The 25576-nt window shown below is 35.5% G+C and overlaps 1 protein-coding gene across 1 annotated transcript in view; it reads left to right on the forward strand.

Moving 5' to 3' along the window:
* The window catches only part of ISPD (isoprenoid synthase domain containing), a 129602-nt gene that overhangs the window by 20841 nt on the left and 83185 nt on the right, over nt 1-25576 (forward strand). Inside the window, exons 3-4 of the mRNA XM_026077098.1 lie at nt 5318-5467; nt 24062-24166. Coding sequence (XP_025932883.1) covers nt 5318-5467; nt 24062-24166 — 255 coding nt within the window. The remainder of the gene's footprint in view (nt 1-5317; nt 5468-24061; nt 24167-25576) is intronic.

Consider the following 25576-nt stretch of genomic DNA (forward strand, 5'->3'; position numbering starts at 1 on the left):
ATAAATAAGTTATATTGCATTGTTTTAACCAAGCTGTGATTTTGTCTTCAGATTTCTGTGGCCTGTACCTTTTATTATGAAATGAAATAGAATGTATCATCAGCACTGCTTAGGTTTTACTCCCCTTGAATTGACTGTGTTGGCTGATCCTAAAACTCAGCCTGGTTATTTATTCACTGAATACACGCATCTAAATGATTTCTGTTCAGAATTAAAGTATGATAAAATGAGAAAGATAGTGGTGTTGTTTAGTGGAAAGGTGGTCTAGTATGGCTTGAATCTAATGAAAATACTTACGGTACCTTGTTATACTGACCTGCATGATGCACTTCATTCTTTACCTTTTTTCAGTCACTATTGAATCTTTAAATCTTGTATGTGTGCTATACTGTATGCAGTTATGTGAAAATTGAATAAAAATCTGAGAACCTGGTTGTAAATGTTTTCAATTGTTGATGTTTAAAATGGGTTATAGAAGACCCCTATTGTTTCTAAAAGTACATAAAGACTGGTTCAGTTTTCAGAAGATGGATGAACAAGCTCACTTCTGAGAGATACTAGTCTGTCACTTCCATTGAAGTTGATGGAAATTGTGGGTTCTCAGGACATTGTAGGGTTGTTTTCATTCAATGACAGAGTAAAAGGGTGTTCTTTCATTCCAGTATTTTGCCTGCAAAAGAAAACTAACCAGTTAACAGTATTTGTTTCAATGTCTGTGAAACTAAGAGTTACATTTTAAGAGCTTGCCCACAGATATTTTGCTACTTTCACAGATATTTTAAAATATGCAAAAGCAGGGAAAAGTATACAAATAGCCTGTACATGCCAGGTTAACCAAAACTAGTGCATGACTGTCTTTGAAGTGGAGTGGCTTGGCAGCTATAAAGTGGTCATTTAAAGACATCCAGTTTAACTGTCCATTTAACATTCAAGAAAGGTATATGATATATTTTGCATATAACTTTGGAAGTGAATCCTTTTGAGATTTGGGTCAAAATGATTAGAAAGTTGAAAATGGGAACTCTGGATAGGGAAATGTTGGTATAAGATCCAGGCACTTCCTTTAAACTCATAGGGTTTTTATTTTGTGGTAGGCTAATTCAAAGTGTAAAAATGATCCATAAATCCATATTGATATAAACAAGTATTTATAACTTTAAACATGCACAAATTTTACTATTTTTTTTTAAATCATGTCTGAACCTCTTGCCTGAGAGCTGGGCCAAATACCTGTGCATTCCTAACATAAATAGCAAGTCAAAGCTTCTTGAATTAGAACAAGTAAAATTCAGATAGCTGATTCTCAGTATATAATCTGTTTGCTAATATGGAAGCAGTTCTGTTTTTATTGATTTATTGCCAAAAAAAAAAAAAAGGAAATTCCTTGCAGAGATTAAAAGAGTTGGCGTCGTAACTGAATGCAGGATGCAGGTAGGCTGGTTGGATGATTTTGTTCTTATACATGATTGTAAGGGACAAAAAATCTCTTTAGTTATAGTGATACTCAACACTGCTGTGCCATAATGTTTAGATTTCTGAAGCAAGAAAAGTAATCTATAGCCCTATCTTAAGCACCTAAATTCCATGTTCAACTTTACTGGAAGACTGCTAAGAGTGGCATTAACAAAAGGCTTTGTGCTGAGTAGGAAGGACACTTAAGCTAACCAGAATAAGTACGGCAGAGGGAACAATGTGTTTCCCTCTTTGGCATGTATGGGAGATCAATATTCACAGCTCAATTATTCTGGTTTTACATGCCTAATACTATGTTTCCACCATGAATGAAGATACCTTGGGCCAATTTTGGATCCAGAAGCATGTGCAGTGAGGTCTTTGTAGGCTAGCTTGGGTTTGGCAGCCACATCAGCATACGTGGACTGGAGAATGTTGCCAGAAATACTGCAAATGCAAGAAAATTTCCTGTTAGGGATTCAACCTCCTCCCATATGAAAATAATGTGGGACATACACAGGCCCATATTTATCCTTGTTTGATCCCTGTTTCTCCCATTCTGGAGGTGGTTTTAGGAACTATTGCATTTCTATGCCTTGAGATAATAAACTTAGCCATGTGGTGGCTCACATCATCTGTTTCAAGGAAGCCATGCGTATGCACTGGCACAGCAGAATGGACATGCAGAAAGGTTAGCTAGTAGTGAGGAAAACAAACCAGTCTCTATATCCGGTCTCTTAGGGTTTTAAGTTTTCAACTCAGTGATGTACCTTAGCTAGTTAGCTCTAGCTCACGGCTTTTGGAATACACAAAGCTGTTGTGTGCAGTAGGAACTTACTGGCTTCAGTGAGTGCTAGAGCTCTGCATTGTGATTTTAGAGTATAGAGCAGTCATGAACTGAGTTGTCCTTTTCAGAATAAAAGTTGATTCATCATCAAATGACTACTTGTTATGCCGTTGCTGCATAGTTAGAATTTCTCTCCCTCGTGATCTGGAGTGAAGTCAGCCATAAATCTTATTCTTCGTATTAAAATTCATGTTTTCAGTGTCAGGTGCAGTTTGAGTGGGCTTATGACAGGAGTTATCTCATGGTGTTTAAATGTGTGGTTTGTTTTGTTTTGTGGGTTTTGGGGTGGGTTTTGGGGGGTGAGTTTTGGGGTGGTTTTTTGAAACTGATAGAAAGCAGGTGCTAAGATAAACTCTTAGCTTGTCACATTGGCCTCAGTTCTGGGGTAATGCAAAACTGTAATTGTTTAAAAATGTCATTTGCTAAAGTCTAGGTGCCTGCCCTGAAACTTCAGTTACTTGAGAAGTTAATTGGAGGTTTTAAAAAATGACATGTTTGGATTTATTAGAGATTAGATCTTGGTGAATCTTTTAGAAGAGCTAGGCCTAAGCCAAGCAGGAGATGCGGTTCGTTATTGTTACAAAGATATGGCTACAGACATTCATGAATTTTTATTGTGTAATAAACCAGATGTCAAGAAAACAATGTGTTTCAAAGTTCTTTTAAGAATATCATTTTGAGTATTTCTTTTTTGTTTAGGATTGCAGTTTGTTTTTTTTGTTCCTCAGAGTGCATGTTTCACTTGTGAGATTTAGTTACGCAAGTCGCATTGTATTCTGTTGGCCTGTTTTATGCTTAAAATGTAACATGACATGGTTGTTAAAAACTGTAATAAAATATTGGATCAGCCTAAAGAAATCTTATTTTGCTAACTGGTTTTCTGGAATGGTAACAGTTTCAAAAAAAAAAATCCAATAGGCATTTTTAAATAGACTTAACTAATTACAGGAAAGCTGTGGCTAGCATGCTGTTCTGTCTCTTTTCCCATGACCTTCTAATTTTATAACTTTTTTTTTGTATGTGACCAATTAAAATATGACGGCAGAACAAAATAACATAATCCAAATGCCCAGCAGCTGGGATGCAGAGGTAATAATCCATGAATCGAAGAAAATAGAGGGGGGACAAGTTGTAGATAATTTACTCTCTGCTTCTGCTTATTGTCTTCCTGATAGTGCATCTGCTAAGTTTTACTCCTCTTTTAGTATATTGAGCTATTACTAAAATTATAATGATGTTTAGATTTGTCAGTTTGTCTTTTCTATGACAGAAGTCGGATTGATCTTGCCTGGGTCAGCGAGATGGACTAGATGACCTCTTCGGGTCCTGTACACGTTTTTCTGTGATTTCACAGTTCTCGCTGATCTTCCTGTACTGTGTTTTGCCTTTGGATGACAAGAGACAGTGTTTTATGTAGATATGTCTTCCCATTTATTAGAACGAAAAGGAGCTTCTAAGATTCTGAGAAAGTGATTCAAGTACTCTTCAGTCCTATGAACCTGTTGAATCTCTTCTCCCCCCCCCCCCACCACCGTCCCTTACATGGGTAGCTTAGGCATATCAGAACTCCTTAGGCATGAGGAATTGATTCACCTCTGTGTTCTCATGTAAAAAAATGAGCTAAGAAGCTTTAGATTTTAGAACTTAGAAAGTTCTCAACACATTGACTGCATTCCTCTTTGTTTTATTGTTCCATAGTGTGAAAGGGAGGGGGAAGACAACGGCAGCTCTTTCTCTTGTAAGAGGAAAAATATCTATCTTGGGACTTGCTTTTAATGCCTCCTTTTGCCATGGCATGCTAATTTGAGGTCAGAAATGGTGCAAGAAGTGACTTGACCCTTATATACAAGGGCAGGATTTGCCAACAGAAGAAAAATGAGATCAGCTCTAACATCATTCTTATTTTATGTGATAAAGTACATAATTTTTTCTGTAGCAAAGCTTACTGGATCTCTGAAGATCTTCTGTGGCTGCAGTGAAGTGTCAGAATTTGCCATTGGGAGTGGTTTTCTAAGTATACTGATCTGAGATGCTGGATAATTTTAAATATTTGGAACAGCATCAATTATTCTTTTTTATTATTATTAAAGACAGATTATAAAGTAATACAAAATAAGCATGCCATTCTCAGTGGTTAGCATTGTTTGAGGAACATGCTTTTCTCCCTGTGATTTGATAAGCGATGTTTTACTATTACTTTCTTCTCTTCTTGGATTAGTTTACTGAGAACTCTTGTTTCAGTTTCCTTTAGCTTCATTTCAAGTTCATGTGATCATATTATAAGTGACTGACAATGGATGTTTTTTTGGTATCAAAATGACCAAAAACCAGCTTGGAGAGCTCTGTTTCAGAAATGCCGTAAAACTGTGAATGATGATTTCTGTGATCTTTAATACTGTATATTGATGAAAAGATCAAAGGAATATGTTTAACTGGTTTTACATCTGAGCAAAACCAAAATTAAAATATCAACCTTTTAATGTCTGTGCTGGAGCACAGTGCTGCTGGGTATTGAATACTTTCTGGTGTATACTATGTTCTTGATGACTTTACTGGTAATTGGGAATGCTCAGTATTTCGCAAGGTGAGTTCAGTACCAAGGAACAAACTCAGTGCTCTGAAACTTTTCTTGTTGCTTATTTTGGAGTAGTTTGACCAAACTGAAATCAGTGAAAGCGACGGGAACTGTAGATTGTTGACACTACTCAGATGTGTCTCCTTGCTGTTTTGTATCTGAACAGGTCTAGATCTGTTCTCACAGAAACCACCTAATATGTGTGTAGAAGAAAGTTTGAAAAACAGACCTCTCAGATCTGTACATGTATTTGCAACAGATGTGTGTGAAGAACTTAAAACTCTTCTTTTTGTAAATTGCCCCTCTGTATGTACTTATACAATCTTCCTAAAGGTAAACAAGTAGAAGACCTATTTAAAAACTCTGATTTTTGTGACTACAGCTATTTGATATGCATTAATGTTAATAAACACTTAAGGCTCTTCTTGTATTTTCTTCCATAGGCAGCAGGAGCAATTCGTTCTCTAGTTTCTACTGTTATTGCTTCTTCTGCTGATGGCTTTTTAGACCACTCATTGGAACGTGCCCGGTATAGAGCAAGTGAAATGCCTCAGGCTTTCTTATTTGATATAATCTACCAAGCATACCAGCAGGTAAGCCTTTGAGTTTTCTGATAAGATTTTGCATCCATTTACTGTTAATAAAAAAGAGAACTTTAGTTCTCTTCTTTCAAAATAAAGATTCAACATCCATTTCAGATCATATCAAATTGTATGTGTATTGTTTCTCTGTAGTCTTTTGATGACAGTGCTTTATCATTCTCATCTATTCAAATTTTTCCATTATCAAACTGCCAAATATAAATGTGATAATTTAGGGCTTTTAGGTGATGAACAGAATTATTATTCATGCCTAATGGAATGTGCTGAAATGTGTATTTTGTATATTGAGTCACATTTCCTGCTGGTTCTATTGTAGCAAATGAATTCACATCACCAGAGGCTCTAGCCTTCAAAACATACATATGTATTTTATAAATGCATCCCACTTCTTACAGTTTTAATTTACTACTCTATTCTCTAAAACTAATGCTGTGAAGATAATTAAGGTTTTTAAAGTACACTTTAAAAATATTTGTAAAAACTTTATATTATTTTTTCTTGCTTTCTTTGCTTGTGTTCATTGTAATTTCTGCTCCTTACATCTTTTTTCCTATAACACACTTAATTTCTTCTTTTTACTTCATATGAAGATGAGTCAAGCAGAAATTCTCTCTGCTTAACTTGCTTTGATTTTTATTGCATATTCAATAGAATACTTAAATAAGTGGTCTAATGTGCTTAAAGTTACCTATGTATTGTTGACTTAGAATATCTCAAGTAAAGAGTTTTGGATGAAAATTATGATAATGGCATCTAATATTATGGTGGGACACAGGCTATTCTAAAATATTGGGATGATATTAATTTGACACATCCAGGTAAGTAAGTTTAATGTTTCATATTGTATGTGTTACAATAAATGATTGTATTGCACATACTTTGAATGGCTAAATATATTTACATAGTCTCTCTGTTAATTCCCCATTTTTTCTAATATATTGCTTTAACACCATCTTTATCAAAAAAAAAAAAAGGAGGGGGGAGTAGTCTAGTAATCCATGACTGTTTTGACTTTATTCCTTCTGATGACTTCTTTCATTTGCCCCACCCTACATTCACAGTTTACTGGAAGCACTCCAGGCTTTCGTCTCAGCCTTCTACTTCCTTTTCATTCATCACCTTGTGGAAATTGTCTGTCCTCCAGGTATCTTCCAGGTTGATTAGAAGCAGAGCATTTCTTTATTTGTGACTTGGAAGGAATTATTTTTCACTGCACTAATGCTGACAGTCATGCTTCCCGTCAGTCTTTCACTTCTAGAGTAAACAAGCCCAAATTACTGATATCTAACTTCAGAAAGTGCATAGCTTAGAAGCTACCAACAACAGAACAAATGTCTGGACTGCCACTGAAGAAGAGACGATTACTTACTTGTTCAGTAATTGTTTTACTTTGAAATTTCGGCACAAATTCCATGTCATACCCTTCATGCTTTAAATCTGAACTTATTCTCAGATGATGAAGATGAGGGGCTGTTCAAGATGAAGAGCTACTCAACTGATCAGAGTAACTCCAGCCTTTTTGCTTCTGATGGGAAGCAGGGGAATGTTGGTGCAATGTTGTCCCAGCAGATACTTCTAACTGAAAGTCTCTGGCTTGAATATAGTGGGCATATGTGTGCCAATGGCACCATGTAGGTGCATAGAACACATCTCAAGAGGCAACAACTACTGTTGCTTATACAGCCTTTTCTTTCTTGTTGATGTGCATCTGTTTTGACAAATTACATGTTTATATGTTGTTTCTGGGGAAAAAAAAGTATACTATTTTTTTTCCTACTGTTTACTGTTAGTTTGCAGATACAACAGAGCTGGCAAATATATAAAAAGCATAGTCCCTCAATGCTCCTCTGAATGCTGAGTACTCTCTTCTCACATATGCATTCCATCAGTCTCTTTTTTGTATGCCTACTCTTTCAAGAACAAGCCACCAAAGTTGTCAGCAAGAAACCAAGGCTATGGTTCCTTGTCCCCAGTTCCCTTTGCATTGGCTAAATTCTGGTCATTTGAATGCTCTGTGCCTTGGAGCTCTGGGAAGGGTAACACTTTGCTAAACCTTTCAACTCATATTGTTTGCTGATTATTTATGTTTCAATGGTGCCTAGCTGTCCAAGTCAAGGATTAAGACCCTATTGTTCTGGGAACTGTACAAATAAATAACAAAAGATAGATAATTGTTGTCCTGAAGAACTTAGTCAAGCTACTGTAGGACAGATTTTTGTAGGAATGGATGCAGCTCAGGATGCTTCATAAATATTAATATACCCACCATTGGTTCCCACAACAACCTTGTGAAGTAGGTAAGTATCTTTATACAGATAAACAAAAAGAGATAAAATATTTTTGTTAGTCATGTTGCAAATCATTTGCAGAACTGGGAATGGAATTCAGTTCATCTGACCTGGCTTGTGATCATGATCTCACTTCTGTGTAGTTAATGCAGTTGTGACGTTTATGCAGCAACTGTGAGGGGGAACAGCAGTGAAAGATGCATTGCTTAGAAAGAAACTGTCCATTTGAATTTTTGCTTCAGATAACATAGGTTTTTCAGTTGCATTAAGAGTAATGTGGGATACTGCTTTTACAACTCTCTGTTTAAATGCATCATCTACTGTGAATAGGTGGATTTAGACTTTTCTTCTAATCCTAATGTTCTTAATATATGTTCTTTCTAATGAATATATGAACTCTGGGTGTCTTAACCGCTGTGTTAAGATACTATTTTTGCTTTTCTTCTCTGGCATCAATCTGATCTGAGCAGGACTAGTTTTTCTTCTACTTTATTACTGGCTTGAGTGTATTTAGACATGGAAAGTAAAAAGTTAGCACTATCAAAATATGTAATGATCCTTTATTATCTCTTTTTCTTTCCCCAGTTAAAATCATTTATTTAGAAAATTTTTTCCATTTCTTGTTTGATTAGAAATGACAATGATTTAGGGAGAAATACATGCCTTCTGCATACATTTAACTGAAATCATTTGAAGTAGCTATAACAAATGCCAAAGGTTTTTTACATTATTATCTGAATGGATTTGTATATTACAGTGAATTCTATTTACATTCGCTGCCAAAAATCCAACACAAATTTTGAGGTCATTCAGCCAGGTTATTTGGATGCTTTTCTATGTGTTGCCTCTCATTTTTGTATCCTGGATCTCGGTTTAGATTTCACTCTAGTCTCTTCTGATGCCTATAACATATGTGTTCCAAACAAATCATCTATGTTCAGATCTGTGTTGCTTTGTGATTTAACTCTGACAATGTCAAGGTTCCTTACATCATAACTATTAACTTCTCAATTTGTAGTAGTTCTGTTGTAACCTTATAAATTGTCACTCAAAAATTGCACACATTTCCGTTGTCTTTTTAATGACTCAGAGAACCCATTAAAACATTTTCTTTCATTCCTCATCACTTGGATATATGATATTTAAGCCCCTTTTCACAGGCCTTTTCAAAGGATAAAAAACAGTATTTTTATTTTGAATGTGATTTTTCTGGCTTTGGAGTTTTCTTATTACAATCACTTTGTCAAAAAAATATTTTGGACTGAAAGTTGCATCAAATGATAATAGAGTCCGTTTGGCTGGTTACCTGGACACAGGGTTGAGTATTCCATCCCTTGCCTCTGAAGTACGCTTTGGCATCATTTCTGTTGTGTTCTAATTTTAATTCATATTAGATGGCAGAGGGGGAATTAGGCATGTCTGCAAAAAGATATGTATTGCACTATATTATTTTCAAAAGGGTTGCTGATTATCACAGAATCACAGAATTGCTGAGGTTGGAAGGGACCTCAGGAGATCATCTAGTCCAACCCCTCTGCTCAAGCAGGGTCACCTGGAGCACATTGCACAGGATTGCATCCAGGCGCGTTTTGAATATCTCCAGAGAAGGAGACTCCACAACCTCTCTGGGCAACCTGTTCCAGTGCTCTGTCACCCTCACAGTAAAGAACAATGGAATAAATGGAATAAATCACTAGTCACATCTCCTTTTGCTAGGTATGGTAACCTGAAATCTTCTACTCTCTGATTCCATAATGTTTCTTGATCATGATAGGAAAGTTATTTCTTCTTTCTATTCTGCTATTGTAAGGTAGCCAAGGATGTCTACCTGTAAAGTAGTTTTTGGTTAAGATGGATCCCTGGAGAAGTAAATTTATCTGAAATGAAATGAGCAGGCCATCAAAAACACTTGGGCAGTTGGTGAGGCACTGAATCTTACTAGGTCTTCCAACAGTTAATTTTGAAGTGGTTTTTTTTTAATCACACTGAAGCAATAGTATAGATTTATGACAATATTTTCTTAAAAATAAACCCATACTTTTCAGTTAATTAGAATTAAGCATCAGTTATCTGATACAACTTTGGTAATATGCCTGTGTATGTGCTTGAGAGGAAAAAAAAAAAAAAAGACATTCAGGTGTCTCACATTATTACATCTTTATTGGCGTAATGCAAACAATTTGAGAACTATTGTTGCTTCTTGGTGAAAGAAAAATTGGTAGTACTTTGTCTGCCTTTTTGTGATGCAGCACATAATAAGGACAGATGCAACGAAGGGAAGGCTTGTCAGGCCTCAAATGATAACGGCTCCAATGTAGTGAGAATAAAGACCACTATTCACAAAAAAAAGACTCCTACTTGAGAATAGTTATATTGATTTTAACATTTTATAAAATTCCTGTTACATTGTTATATATATGTTTTTCTTTTAACTTGGGAGACCTCTTGGCCCATATAATTGATGTCACTGAACTGTCAGCTAAATCAATGTTAAAGTGGTTGTGCACATAAGCCATACTAAAAACACTCAAAGTCAATATTGAAATTAAGCAGCTGTTCAGAAATCACAATAGACAGTGAAGCTAAAATGGTGTCTTGAACTTAAAAGGCCTCATTACTCTGAGTTATGTGTCATTAGATAGAGTACTTAGCTGTAAGAAATGAATAGGCATAACGGGATTTTGGCAGACGCAGGCAGCTACCCTGTATTTAAAGTTGCTTAATGCTTTCTGTTGAGTCTTTTTGTTCTGTTGGCATGGGAAAAATAGCCATATTTACTTCTGTTTCAGTGAAGTATTATGATACCTCCACTTTGCAATAGGACTTTAGAATTTGGCACTGGGATGGTCCAGATGTCAGAAATGGATGAATTACATAGGCCTTCTTGTATATGTCTCTGAGTGTCACTATGTCACATGCGATATATATGCATTCTCACCTAATATCCTATGAATTACAGCACTACTTACATGCCCTTTATTTTGTTAAATATAGTCTTTATTTGGTATGATTATGTGCTTGACACATGGTAGGCAAGTGGCAGAGGCAAAGAGTTGCAAGAGGAGAAAGAACTTTATATAATGTGTGGTATCTCACAGGCTGGACATCTAGGCTTTACATTAACCAGGGGCCTTTCCTAGGGATGTTGGATAAAGGCCATATAAATGCATTAAGCGGATAAATTTAATGTCACATCAGTGATCCTAACTCTAGTATGTCTTTATTTGTGAGTTCTTGTTTCCTGCACAATGTAATGAGTGTGCCACTAAATTTCAATAAATATATTGGATAAATTAAACTTTTCTTATGGTTACATTTTTGATTTTTAAATAAAACCTGTGGAAAGGTTGTAAAATTGCAGAACCCAGGATTTACTTCTGTTCTAACTTACCTGGGACAAAAACAGCTAGTTGTGGCTTTTTTTAGATTAATATAAATTAAATTCCTGATTTTTGGAAATATATTTTTTCTGTTCATATCAGTCCTTAGGGAAATCGGGAAACTTAGTGTTAATTGAAAATCCACCCTTTCCAAAGATAGCAAATAAAGGATGAATTTTTTTTAGAACAAACTTGTTCATTTTTGCTTAAAGTAGTTCCATGTTTCTGTTCAGCTTTTTAAATTAAATAGGAGACTATGCAAAGTATGATACTGTAAGCCTGAGAGAAAGAGGGGGGAAAGACTTCACCTACTAGAAGTCAAGCATTCCCTGGAGCAGTATCTTAAGAGGAATTAGCCTTCTTGACTTCCTGACACACTAACTTTTTCCTTTCATTGGAGTAGACTGAGACCAATTTCTCTAATACCTGATTCTGACATATTGAGGAATGCACAGAGATTTTTTGTCTTTAATAATACAAAACATCTTGTTATATCATGTCACATTAATGTACAAAGCAAAACAACCACAACATAGAAAGGCTGTAATAACCAAACTTAACAAAGCATTATGCATCTAAAATGTGTTTGTCAAGGTAGGGAAGGCAGCAGGAACAAATCAAAAAGCTTTACCTGTCCTCATCTGGCAGAGAAACAGCTGAAAATGGAAACAGAAGAGGAATATTATGTAGAAGACCCTGAATGACTCCTTTGAAGGAGATGTCAACAAAAAGCCTATGGAGCACGAGATGATAGTTAGAATTGTCAGTATCAGTGCTGGAGATAAGATAGAATTGTTCACCAGTTTGACCCGTTTGGGCAAGCTATGGGTCTTGTGAAGAAAAGAGCTACACACAGCTGAAGAAGAGGTGGGACATATGAAGAATTCTTGCAGAATAGTCTTTTATGGATGACATGGAAAATTCTGATCACTCTTAAGATTATCTTCATCTGGGAGAATTTAGCACAAAATCTGTACCTTATTTTATGGTGTTTGCATTGAGTATGTAGTTAGTTTGATCATGTTTTGATAGTAGACCTTTTGTAGATTTTGGAAGATTGTATTTAGCTAATCAGAACAATGAAACTGAAATTAAAAGGAAAAAAAAACAGGAATCAGGAATATGTCTTACAGGAGGATAAACTTTAACATTGTTAGAGGTGTTTTTTTGATGCACGTCTACAAGCTCCGTATAAATATCCATAAGGAACAAACTGACCTTAAGGATTCTGTCTAATCTATGTAGAAACTAGTATGTTTTGAGACCTCAATGAATTAATACATCCTCTGTTCATAGCCAACATTACCTACTTTTTGGTTGGTAAGGAATCACATTTGCTTATGGGAGGTTACCTCATCTGCCTGCACACGAGAGAGCTGCTGCATATAAGCATAGTAATGACAAGATACAAAAATAATACTCTGTCAGGGAGAATCATGAAAATACTTTGATGCTAAATTCTGGGAGGCAGATGTTCTTCCATTCCCAAAAAATCATTATAAGATGTCCCCAGGTGAGGTTGTGATGGGGAGAAGAGATGTTCTGTAAAGTGTCCAACCAGGTCATCAGTAGAAGAAAAGGAATTTTTTTTTGTTTTGTTTTGTTTCAAGTAATGATATCCCAAAATTGTTCTCGTCTAACAATTGCCTGAGAATGTTCAGGGAAGATTTTGCCAGAAAAAGAAAGGAAGTTGGCTATTGTTAGGTCCATTGTAGAAGTATTTGCTCAAAGTATTGTCTTCTTCTGTGTGTAAATAATAGGGAGATTATTCCATGTGGATTTTGTAAACTTCTGAAGTGCTTTTAGAAAGGGCAGAACACTACTGTGATTCTTCTCCTTCAAACATTTGTGAAAGGTTTTAGTATTCTCTGTAGCAGGAAGTGGAGTCAGCTGTAGCAATTTAGTAATATTTTGGCATAGGTCAGGCAACTCCTTTGAGGCATAATGTCTAGACTGATTTGGGGATTTTGTGTGGGTTCATTCTTTGTTAAAGAAATCAATGTCTGTCAAATTAACATTGCCAGGAGCAACTGGGAATTAAATGAACATTAGCGGACAAATTGTTGACTAAAACCTTGGTAACTTTGGGAGTAGGGTCAAACTCAAAAACAAAAGAATCAAAGGTCAAAATGTAAGTGAATCAGAATTTGACATTTAAGTCTAAAACTGGATTCTTGAAAAAGGACTTCCCACCTCCCTCCTAAGATTAGAGATATCTGAATCTCAAAGGCACATCAACTTTTTTTTTTTCTTCTGTTCACCAAATATTAAACTTTGTGTGTATGCCAAGGCATCTAAGTTGTGGCAAGGCTGAACAGCTTAACCTTTAGCTCATGTAGACCTTCATCTGGAGGAAAAAATATATTTAAAACTTTGCTTGATGCCATTCACTCATGAATTGGTGGTAAGGGTCACAGCTGTTTGTCTTTTGCAGTGTAAAAGAGTGTTTAGTGTAAAAACACTAAAAAGAGATAACTATTGTTTTTGACATGGCAAAAAGTTGGTAAAATATGTAGATTCTATTGTAAGCTGTAATGAGTTATGTTTCTCTGCCTTCAACTTTTTAAAAAAGAGATACGTTTTATTCAGAAGTGTATTATCTTGTAAGGATGATCAGTTTACCTCATTCTCTTCAAATGTGTCATGCAGCTTCTATATATGTAGTGCATGTATATATATAACATATATACACATGAGTATATGGAGGTCCACTTCCTTCCTCCCACCCCAGCTTTTGTCACCCACTTTGATAAACTCTGTATTTTGTTTTGTAATTATATGGTCAAGTCTTCTAAACATATGCCATGTGACATCATTGTTGTTTTTCCTAATACTGTGTTTCATTTTGTGTCTATAGGTTTTCCTTCTCACCAGCTGCATTCTGGAAAACTGAATCCAAAAGTGTTTTAGGAATTAGTCAAGAGCTAGCCAAAATGAGTAATAGTAAGCTACTACTTATATAAAATGTATGAAGACAGGCAAGCCAATCCCCTTCCTGATATAACATTCTAAAGGTAGCATTAATCCACCTGCCTATAAATGTAATAGGCAGTTACAGTTTTAATGTAATTACCTACTTGGTTGGTGCTATCCAGCCTACTTGATTGAATAATAAAGTAACATAGGTTATTTCAGCTTGTTGAAATTCCCACTCCAGTTCCTTTGATGTCAGATGGTAAAATAATAAAGATTTTAATTAGCTGTATAGTAGTATCAAGATGGGGAATATCTTAAGTTTTTCATTGCATAATCCAAGCATATGAAATAACAGAGGAAGGCCTTTCTGCTGATTTGTCCATGGGTAATTAGGATTTTAGATCTGATTGTTTGACAGGAAAATCTGTGTAGCTCGTAGTATCTCATTTCTCTGTACATGAGAAGGTTGTGTTTTATTAATAGCATCCCTTTCGTTACTGTGGTTCATTTCTGCTTGGATTTTGTCTCTGCTTTTAGACCCATTTAAAAAGATTATTCTTTCTGAATATCAGTAGAGCCTGACTTCTGTTCCATTCCATTTCTGCTGAAAATTGGTAAATTTTTGGCTTTGATTCCAGATTTTAATGGAGTTAATTTGTAATAATTCAGTTTTGCAGAGTTTTGATCTGCCTTTCTCCATTCGTCTTTAGTCTGATGCACACTGCCCATCGCTTACATAGGGTCTCGTCAGTCTTGCCTAAATGAATGCCCTAATTTCTATAGTCTTCAGGTTGTAGTTGTAAAATCTCTTTGGAAAGCATATCACAGTTACTTCATTTGGCATCTTTTTATCCCAACAGCTCGGTCCTGAGCTTTAGACTAATAAGTAGTTTGTGGGGTTTTTTTTCCCCTGCTCTATTCTTAAATATCTACCCAATTTTACAGAATTATTTTCAGGATAAATATATTTATTGAATTTTGTTCAGTAATGTTTTCATTTATTCAAAACCTGAAGCTAGATTGGTGGTCTATTGAGAAAATTATGCTAGTTTAGATAGCTCTGTACTTGATTAGTTCTTTGGTGCAATGGTAGAGCCAGGATATTGTATGAATCCCCACCTTGCTCTAATTAATTTCTACCACAGGAATGTTTGGAGAAATTCTAATGCCTTGCATAAGAAAAAATAAAAATTTTTTTGCTAATGGGATAATTACTTCCATTTTATGGCACTCCTCATCCTGTAGGATCTCAAAGCACTTTGCAGTTTCGCATCCAAGCTCTTGGAACTGTTTAATGCAGTCGTGCAAAGCTGCCACACCCTTTGTGAAATCCGAAATCTCTGTAGCAGTGAAAAGGAATTTTGTGTTCAGATACAATTTGGAGGGGGTATGTGGGGAGACATGCTGCAATTATTCAAATTGGAGATTAAACTGGATTATGAGAATGTTGTTACAAGTGTCATGGGATTAACCCTGGTAAGTGCTGAAGTGTGCTCTATCCACACTAACCACCAGTTTGGCATAGATACAGAAAATGCCAAGTACCGAATGAGAATCACTGTATGCAGCAGATAGGAGACCACCCATCTAAATTGTGATCTGCTGCCGCTTTTGAGTGCGAAGAAGAATACAAAGTAGTGATGCTAGAACTTTTCGTCTATGGACTACTGACAGTTTAATGTATCCAAAGGCAAGGAGAAGGACTATTTATGATTTTGCATAGTTTCAAGAAGTGATTCTCTAAGTAATTATTCCAAGAATGAATAATCTTTTCTATTTAAAATATGTAAAAATAAAACATGCACTTTAGCTTGGCCTGAATTGGCTTACCTCTGCTTCTAACCTTGATCGAATTGTGTTGGTCACTGCTTAATTTTTAGAACCTGATATACTTAGAAATCTCTTTACTGGGAGACTGAATAATCACTTCTTTACATTTTCTTAGAATAATGTTAATCTATAGTTTTCTACATTGGGGCAGGTTGTTTTTGTTGTCTACATTACTGACTGGTGTGGCACAAAGAGAGAATAACTGAAGTGGTTTTTTTTGGTGGGGGGAGGGAATCTGTTATTTTTCCAGGATCATATGTCCATCCTGTGACTTTAGCAGCAATGAAATTCATGCCAGTTGCTAGTCACGCACATGCAACGCATGTGTAGAGCCCTGGCTGCCAGGGGACCTTGTGTCCACCTTGCAAATGGTGTGCTTTAGCTGGTGCCCTGGTATGTGACTTCCACCATGATTCCACCAACAGGGAAATGGATTGGAGCTCTCCAGTGACGCAGTCAAGCGCATTCTGTATGATTCTGTGTACAGATGCAGGAAATGCTTGCTCGAGAAAGAATTCCTCCTGCACATGAGATTGCTAATGTAGACACCCACCTTGACATTTCTTGTTTGTGCGTACCGATACCTTTGCCTTGCTCAGCTAAGCTCCTCCTATTATTCTGTGTTGAGTTTTTGTTTTTAAATAGCAAAGCTGCACTTTCCCTCTTTCCATAGGTTGAGCGTGATTTGTTGAAGAGGACATAACAGACTTCTTTCACTGGAAGGGTTGAATTATGGGTTAGTCTGGCTATATAGGAGTTAGGGCTGTCCATCCAGTCTTCAAAAAGAACTAAGGACTTACAGAATGATAATTTTAATGATTTATGATTCTAATGTAAAGTTGAACTCAGGTACTGCTTTTACAGGGTGATTGGTTTGTTTGGACCTTTCCCTTTGCAGAGACAGAAGCAGTAGCAGCTAGAATAAGATTAAAACTTAAAGATAAGTTTGAATGATAAAAACACTGTCATAGTAAAGGATGGCTCTTACACTTTCTCAAGAGGATTCTAAAACTGTGTCTTTTATCCAGAGTCACTCCTAAGGTTGCTGGGGCTTTCATAGCCTTATGCTGGGATCTAGTCTTGTGATTATAATTCATTTCATATTTCATTTTGAGGTCAGAGCTGGATAATGATAGTTAACAAAATGAACATCCTTGCTAATTAGATAGCTACCTTATTTCAAGGGGTTTCTGTAGTGTTTCCAAGCTGAATCTACATCAAAGCAGATGACAGTTTTTCTCAGCAGTTTTGGTAGAATGAGATCCTGAAAATAAGTTGGTTTCTTTTTGGTTCTGTTTGTTTTTCAAATCTAGCTCATTTGTCCTAGATTATATCTTTTGGTCACAGAACCTGGTATGCTCTTCTAGTTTATAACATTTGCTTTGAAGAAAATTGCGGCAACTTGTGCAAAATGGATAGAAATATCCATATGAAAAGTTTATTCCTAGATCTATCAATGATTTTGCTTAATTTATGCTCATAAGTGCAAACTTTATTGTATTTAAATATTTGTTCTCAGCATTCATATGCATTTCTGAATGCCACTGAGCTTTTGCTTTTACATATTGTGATAGTGAGTTCTTCAAGCGAATTTGTGCTTTGTGTTAAAGAAGAAAGAATATATATATTCTTTCTATATATACATATATATATATATACATACACATAAAGAGATACAGATACATTAGTGGAGTGGTACCCAACCTTGTCTGATAGATAAAACTTTAAACAGTGATAAGGAAAGCAAATTTCATGTTGCCCACACTGAGTGATTTGTGCTCAGCATTTTTGCCTATGGGGCTACTACTTCTACTGCCTAGCAGCAAATTATGTACAGTTAACAGTAATTGTCGGTCTCAGCAGATTACAAACTGCTTTCCAAGACGACTAAGAGGAATAAAATGCACAGCAGGCTTTACTTGGAAGCTAACGCGTTGACAGCAGCAGTACAGAATGTGGCTGCTGCTGATGGCAGTGTGCACTGCAGTCTTTGACCCATAAAGTTTTTTACAGAAAGAGGAGAAGCAAAATTACTCAATGTTTAATTTCAAATCAGAATTGACAGAGGGGTAGAGATTTCAATGACGTTAAGTCAATGTACAGTCAATATCCATTTTTGAAAATCAGCAGCTGGGAGGAGGAAGGAAACCCAAATGAATGCCTACACTGAAAGGAAGGTTGGTACCTAAATGAGAGCCTTCAGGCTCTTAGGCTTTCAGCTCTGCTGCTGAAATGTGAGTTCAGCTCTTGTGTTCTGTTTTTCTTGGTGACAGACCTTTTGGCATATGGGATCTTGGAACCAGCTAATGCAGAAGTTGTTTAATGGGTATTTAGTGGACTTGGAAGCAAATTGAATACCAAATGGGCAGCTGGGAAGTGGTGTGGGGATCTAAAGGTAGAGCACAGAGAAATCATGGCATGTTTTCAGAGGGCACTTGGGGTTGCTGCAGTGAAAGACATTGGGATTATAGGTTACAGGGCTGCAACCCCCTCCCCCCCCCCAAAACAAACAAACAAACAAAAAAAAAAAACAGGGTTGCTTAATTCTGTTACAGAATAAGTTGCTGTATCTTTATCTGTCTTCCCTGTGAACCACTACTGCGTCTGGATGTATGTAGTGGCAGTTTTAGAAATTAACTTCAGTAGAAATTGCTTCGGAGATGAGCTTATTCCAATTTACAGTGATGCCATTGCTTCCTGGTTCACCTGTTTCTTCTTCCCCTTTGCTGCTTCTGTCATTTCTCATTTACCTGTCGTGTATTGCTGTGCTAGTTGCGAGTCCAGTATTAAAGCTACCTTAACATCAGTACCAATACTTTTTTGGATTCTGTGGTAATGAACATGGCAAAAATATATATATATATAATATGATAAGAAAAACTTTCAGATTTGGCAAGAACTTGTCTGCTGCTTTTTTAAACTTGGTGGAATGTTCTTGATGCTGAATAACAGGCTGTTTATGATGTACTCTGGCACTTCAGCAGTGGAAATGTTTGATTTGCAATCAACTGGAAAAAATCATAAAGCCCAGCCATTGTTAATTGGTTATGCGTTTTAATCGCAAGTCATATATTGCTGTAGAATGGGTTTGTATGGGAGAGTAAAATGGGGTCACTTTCTGTCAACAAAGGAAAAAGTACTCAAGATCACATGGGCAATAGTTATAGAAGTGTAAAAGATGTTCTGTAAAGGCTATGAAAGTACTTCTGTAAAGGAGCAAATCTGAAGATTTTCTTTAAGTGAATACTTAAGAAAAAGAAATCAATATTCTTTATTTTGTAAGCATGACAACTTGTGAATGATGAATCAATAAGAAAATGACAATGCTGTAATGAAAAATTTTATTGCGCCTGCCTTTATTCTGCTATGCTTATTAGATCCCAAATATCCATTCAAAATCTTTTTATGATAAAAGATACAGTAAAATAGCATGTTAACAGTAAAAGGATTTGTTAATTTTAATGGTAAATACTGCTTCTTTCTCATTTTAATTGTTTGAAGTATTATATTGGAAACAAGTTAGCTATGGGCTTTTGGTAAGTGAAAGGCAGATACAGTCTGCGTAGCTTCTCTTTTCTCTAACCCCCTGTTTCCATGTTTTATGCTAGGCAATCACAGTATAGCTTGCTGCTTAGGAAATAATATTTGTTATCAAAATATTTTGAAGCTAATCCAGGGGGATGGGAAAGAAAAATTGATGCAATGCTAATATCTGGATCTCATTGCACCTTTATCACTTTATTCAAACATCCACTCTTAAAAAATAAAAATAAAATCATTTCAGTCCCCCAAAATACCTATTAGAATGCCTTTGAATATCCAGCAGTTCAAAAGCATTTTTTAAATAACATGTTTTTTTCTGTGTCATTTAACAAGCTAAACTAATCTGTTTTCTTTGTGTTGTGGATATGCTTTATACCAGTGTTTCCAGCTGTTTCCACCATTTCGAATCTGTGGTTTGAAACTTTAACTATATCTATTGTTTCACAAAGCTATGTGTGCATGACAAGTATGGTTAACTGTTCTGTGTCAAACTTTATGTTAAAAAGTCTTTCAATCAAAATGAGACTTCAGAAATAAGTTTTAAACAGATTGTTGTAAAGTGGCTCTGGATGTACAATTATATAAATACAGAGGGTTTGGGATGCCTGGGTCAGTAAGAATTTTGCTTATAGATAATCTACCATTTTTTATTATAGGCATTCCTTCGTAATGCTTAATTTCTTTAACTGAATTTCTTAGAGGAATAGCAAAGCTTTCAAATTCTTCACCTTACATATGGATTTAAAAATTCACTTATGTAGAGCTGTTCAGCATAATAGACACTGTATATAAACTAAGCTGGTCTTGAGTCGATGCTTTCATTTCATTGTTCTCCTCTGACATCAATGTATTGGACTTGCGGAACTGACAATATGCTTAGGTTGAAACAGTTACAGATAATTAGAGTGGTAAATGTCATGATGTACAAGTGTTAGTGAAATACGTTTTTAATTATTACTTTTGCTTTGTGTCATATTTCGTCCCTTGAAATCAGCAATACCCTCAAAATGCTTCATCCCATTTATGGAATTTTTCCACTCCCTAGTAATTATGTGTAATTAATACCTTGCTAAAAAGTTGGAATTGCTTCATCTTGTCCTAGCACCATTTGTTACCCATATATTTAAAATTACAAATTAGTTTTAATTAAAACTAAAGTGAGATATTTCAAAGGTAAAACTTCCTGAAACTTTCTCTTCCACTCTAAGGTAAAAGAAAAAAAAAAATTTTTTTCTCTCTAATGTGCATGTTATGGATGTTAGTAGAAAATGCATTCTACCTGAAGCATTTCCTCAGAAAATATTTTGGTAATAAATATTTGGAATCCAAAGTTACTAGGACATTGCTAGTTTCATGGGTGATTAATCTCTGAGTCTCTATACTTGAGAGAGATTTAGTTCTTCTTTACTTCCTTATTTAGTTCTTGTATAATTTTCTTTAGTATTCTGAAAGAAGTCCTCTATTTTTTAGGCTTTTTTAAAAATCTTCTTATTTTTATTTTGTTTGGGTACTCAAAACTATTAAAAACTGCTGCAGAGAAGTGTAAAGCTTAAATTAATTTTCTTTCTAGATGGGTTGTATAAAAGGATCTTCTTTTTGATTGCTGTCATGACAATCTAAAAAAGATAAGTTATTAATTTAATATAAAAGCGACAACTATAATTTTTCTAAGACTTTTCTGTATATTAATAATATAATTCAGATGTATAATGCTGATTAATTTCTTGAATTTTACTGATGCATTATAGAACAAGAGTAGAAACTAAGAATTTTCTTCTTGCTTTTTTATTAAACTTCTTCAGGAAATAAAGAAAACAAGCAAGTTATATTTCAACACTCTCACTTAGTCTTTAACCAGTTTAGACTTCTGCATTATTGACAATTTTTAATTCTTGAATCTTGGAGGCAGTGTACTTTTCCCTAAACACTTTTGGATGAGCTTTGATTTTAAACTCCTGTTTCTAAGGAATGTTTTTAAGGAACGTATTTGGGGCAAATTTACAGTTGTTTTGTGAGAAAACTCTGAAAGAGAATTCAGAGCCACGTATTTTTACTTTTTCTTTGCAAACAATATAAAAAACAAATCCCCTATACTAAATATTGGACAGTAGAATCTCCATTAACTCCAAGGAAGACATTTAAGAATGAAATGAAATGTCTATACTCCCTTTAGAGCATTTCTGTTTCAAAGCTTTGGTACCAGGGAGTGGAAGTTTTGCCATGCCCATTCTTAAAAAAAAAATCTGATTATGAGATTATGAATTATTAAGCATGATATTCGTACTGCACAGATTGTCACATACTCTTCTAAACACTGGGATTTGTGGACACCTGGTTAAATTTGATGTACTGGAAGGGTTATTTCAACTTTTGTAAGGGTAAGCTCATGCATTGCAAAGTTACTTGCAGTCAACAGGTATGTTAAGGCTGATGAAGCTGATATGGCCTACTCGTGTTTTCATAAGGTGTTTGACTGCAGCTTTTACTCTTTAGTAAACTGAACAGTTTGGGGATAATAGGGAACAACCTCACATGAATCAATTATTTCTTAAAAGATAAGTGACAGGATAGGAATACATGATCAGTTTTCATAGCAGAAAATCACCAGTGCAGTTTTGTAAAGACTGGTGCTGGGGCCTGTGCAGTTCAATTTATTCATAACTAATTTGGAACAGGAAGTGTCACATGGTGATACTCAGTTTTTCTGGGTAGTATAGATGAGGGCTACCTCAGAAAGGTTGCAGAAGGATCTTAGGAGACTGTGTGTTTAATATGAAAGATTAAATTCAGTGTAGAATGTAAATGTGATGTTCACGGAGGGGGAATAATTCTAATCCTGCATGTGAAATGATGGAAGCTGATCTGATTATTGCTACTTAGATCTAGGCTTATAACATCTGGTTTTAAGAAAATGTTAGCTAATTGCTCAGTCATGATCAAATGCCAAATTGAACATTAAGAATAAATACAGAAGGGAAAGAAAGGAAACTGGCAGTAAGAGCATTATTATGCCATTGTATAAATCTTGTTTCTTGGATAGTATGTTCAGTTCTAATTTACCTGTCTCAGGAAGGATATAGTAGAACTGGAAATGCTTTAGAGAAGGGCAAAAGGGTTAATCAAAGCTGTGGAGCAGCTTCCACACATGGAATGACTGAGTACGTTTTGGACTCTATCCTTGGAAAGAGATAACTGAGAAGAAATGCAAAGAAGCCCTAAGAAGGGCAGGGAAGGAGGTTTTGCACTCCCTTTTCCATCAAAACAGCAAAGGGTAAGAGATGAAAAGAGCTGATGTCAGCTTCAAAACAAAGAAAATAAAGGAGATTTTGTATTGCAATACGTAGTTTAAACTGTGACACACCGTGATGCAGGTGCTAAAAGGCTATCTCTAGTCAAAAAGGAACTGGGTAAATTCAGAGTTCATGTAATTCGTTGAGGACTGTTAAGATGTTCACTTCTGGTTCAGCTTGTCCCTCAGGGGCCTCTTAATTTGGGGATTTCCTAAGCCAGGATAATAGCTTTACAGCAGTCCAGGAAACTCCCATAATAAGGTGTGATTGCTGATGTCATGTGATTACATATCTTGGACTATCCATTGCTGACCTCCATTGTTGTCCCGACCTGGATGTTGGACTAGATAGCCTGTAGTCTTACCAAATACATCCATTCCTATGAAAGACCCTGACTTAAATTCTCATTCCTAATTACTGTAATTTGTGCTTCTGGACTGATACTTTAGCAGTATGCAAATAGACTAGAATTTGCCTATCTTAACCAGGCCAAGGCATTTTGAGGTAGTCCTTTCTGATAAGCCCCATTTCCTGCTTTGGGACCTAACTATATTTTGGCTCAAGAGAGATTCTGTTCCCTAATTAGCCTTCCAATATTAGAATTCTTATAAGCACTAACTATAGGAGACCAAACAGCTTAGACAGGGCATTTTGAGAGAAGAGTCCCTTTTCTAGCTGACTGAAGGTTGAAAAACCTTTGTGTGTCGTGGGGTTTTTTGGTGTGTTCGGTTTTTTTTTTTCCAAACCTGGGAAGCTCATGGTGTAGCATGGAACCTTGCTGGGTTTTGTGTAAATAATTGGAGAAAAATATAGGGGAAACATATAGGGAATATGGAAATTCTCAGTTAATATCCTCCTTTTTTGATGCTGAAAAAAGCCAAAACAGATAAAGCATTTGAAGAAAATACCATGCTTCCGCCATTAGAACATTAGAACAAGCTAATAATTAGAACAGCATTAGAACAAGCTAATAATTTTTTTCACTAGTTTGATTTCCTTTAGTGAGGCCTCAATTCTACCAACTATTTTTCATAAATGTAACTTCTTATTGATTTAGTCAAGCTCATAAAGGTGTAGCAAGATACTGGCAACACCTAATTAGATTCATTTATAGTTTTAAACTGTTTATTTAATCCCATAAAATTATGCCGAGTAGTTAGCATTAAGCATAAGCATTTCRGAAGGGTTTTATTTCTGATCCATTCTGAACCTACAACACACACTATTCTGGACAGGAGTGTTGAGAAGTAAGATTTGATTAATGAAAGAAGTGTTTTATTACTTAAGTGTTTTTTTTAAGAGTAATTAAAAATATTTATTCTTTTTTAATTACAACAGTGTACTGACTATGACCTGGATTATGGAACTGAATGTTTGCATCTGGCTCTGAAATACTGTAAAATAAAGGCCAAACTTATTGAAGGAACAGCCGACCTCTGGAAGGTAAAGGTGGTATTAATCTCTATTTTTTATATGTTTATATTAAATGAATAAAAGTAGCATGCCAGCTAAACTTCATCTAACCATAAACATAAACATTTAAAACTGTCTTAAATTGTAATGCTTGTGCTTTTCTCTTCCAAACTTCAAAATTTTGAATATGCAAGAATGTTTTATGACAAGAGGCCAAATTTCCTTGTATAAATGCTTAGTTGCTCAAAGAACTAAAGCTATACTTTCAGGAGCTGGAGAAAGAGAAGATTCTTCCAACCCCCACCATCTAATCAATGTTCTTCATGCAGACTGATAGTAGTAGTTTTACTGTCTTGAAGTTGAAAACCCATTAAAGATCCAAGCACGGGTTAAGGTCAACTGAATGCTTTGCAGCATTCAGTGCTAGGCCGTATAATAAGGAGATAGAAGGTCTACTAGGGTAGGTGATAATCCTTCAGAATTAGGGAGGGAAGCTACGTCTTCGTCAACAGGGTATTTTGAAGAATTCCCATTACAAGTTGGTTATTTCTTACTGCTTGCAGTACTGTAAATGCAACTTTCATGCATAGTAACAAAAGAAACAGTAACTATTTTTGGAAATAAAAAGTAGAAATATAGGGCTGAGTCCAGAATTTAACATGTGGAGAGATTTACTGATTTTTAATGGATTTTAGTTTAGTTGGTATCTGGTAATGACTGTGTAACTAATAGTCTCTTAAATCCATTCTTGCAGTTGGAAACCATGTCACAGGAGTAAATCTCTGTAAAAGTGTGTATTGAATCTGACAGCAGTTCTGCATGTTTATTTGGGTTTATAGCTAAAACAAGACAGGCATCTGTCCCAACATCTAATGCTCTATTCTAACTAGTGGGACAGGGAAAGGGAAGCAAAAAAAAAAAAAAACCCTAAACAACCAAACAAAGCTCCTTTACTTCCCTGTGGCCTGGATTTGGATTCTGTTTCTGCCTTTGCCATTATCTATTGAGTGAGTTTGGGTAGGGTGTTTTGCCTTTTTAACCTCTGCATGCTATTGTTTCTTAACCATAAAATAAAGATAATGACCATCCCCCTAATAAATTACTTAGAGATTTAATGCTTAAAGGTATATGCATGAAGATATGTATCAGTATATGTTAATATTATTAACATTTCTGATAATTTTCAATAAAATTGTGTTATTAATTTTGTCTTACTTCCCAACACTGTTTTCATCTACGATATCTCAAAAAACAAGCCCTACAAAAAAGCTTTACAACATTTCCTAAGCCCCAAATATTTTGCCTGCTCTATATTTACGACTGTGGTTAATCATAACTTTGAATTTCTCACTGAGTTCATATTGCCTTTGGATTAACATGAGCTGTTTTAGAGTTCATTGTTACAGACTCAGGCAGATGTTACCTGGGTTACTTAATACA

The sequence above is a fragment of the Apteryx rowi genome, unplaced genomic scaffold (genome assembly GCF_003343035.1).
Source record: "Apteryx rowi isolate R43461 unplaced genomic scaffold, aptRow1 scaffold_449, whole genome shotgun sequence".
In the NCBI taxonomy this organism is placed as follows: Eukaryota; Metazoa; Chordata; class Aves; order Apterygiformes; family Apterygidae; genus Apteryx; species Apteryx rowi.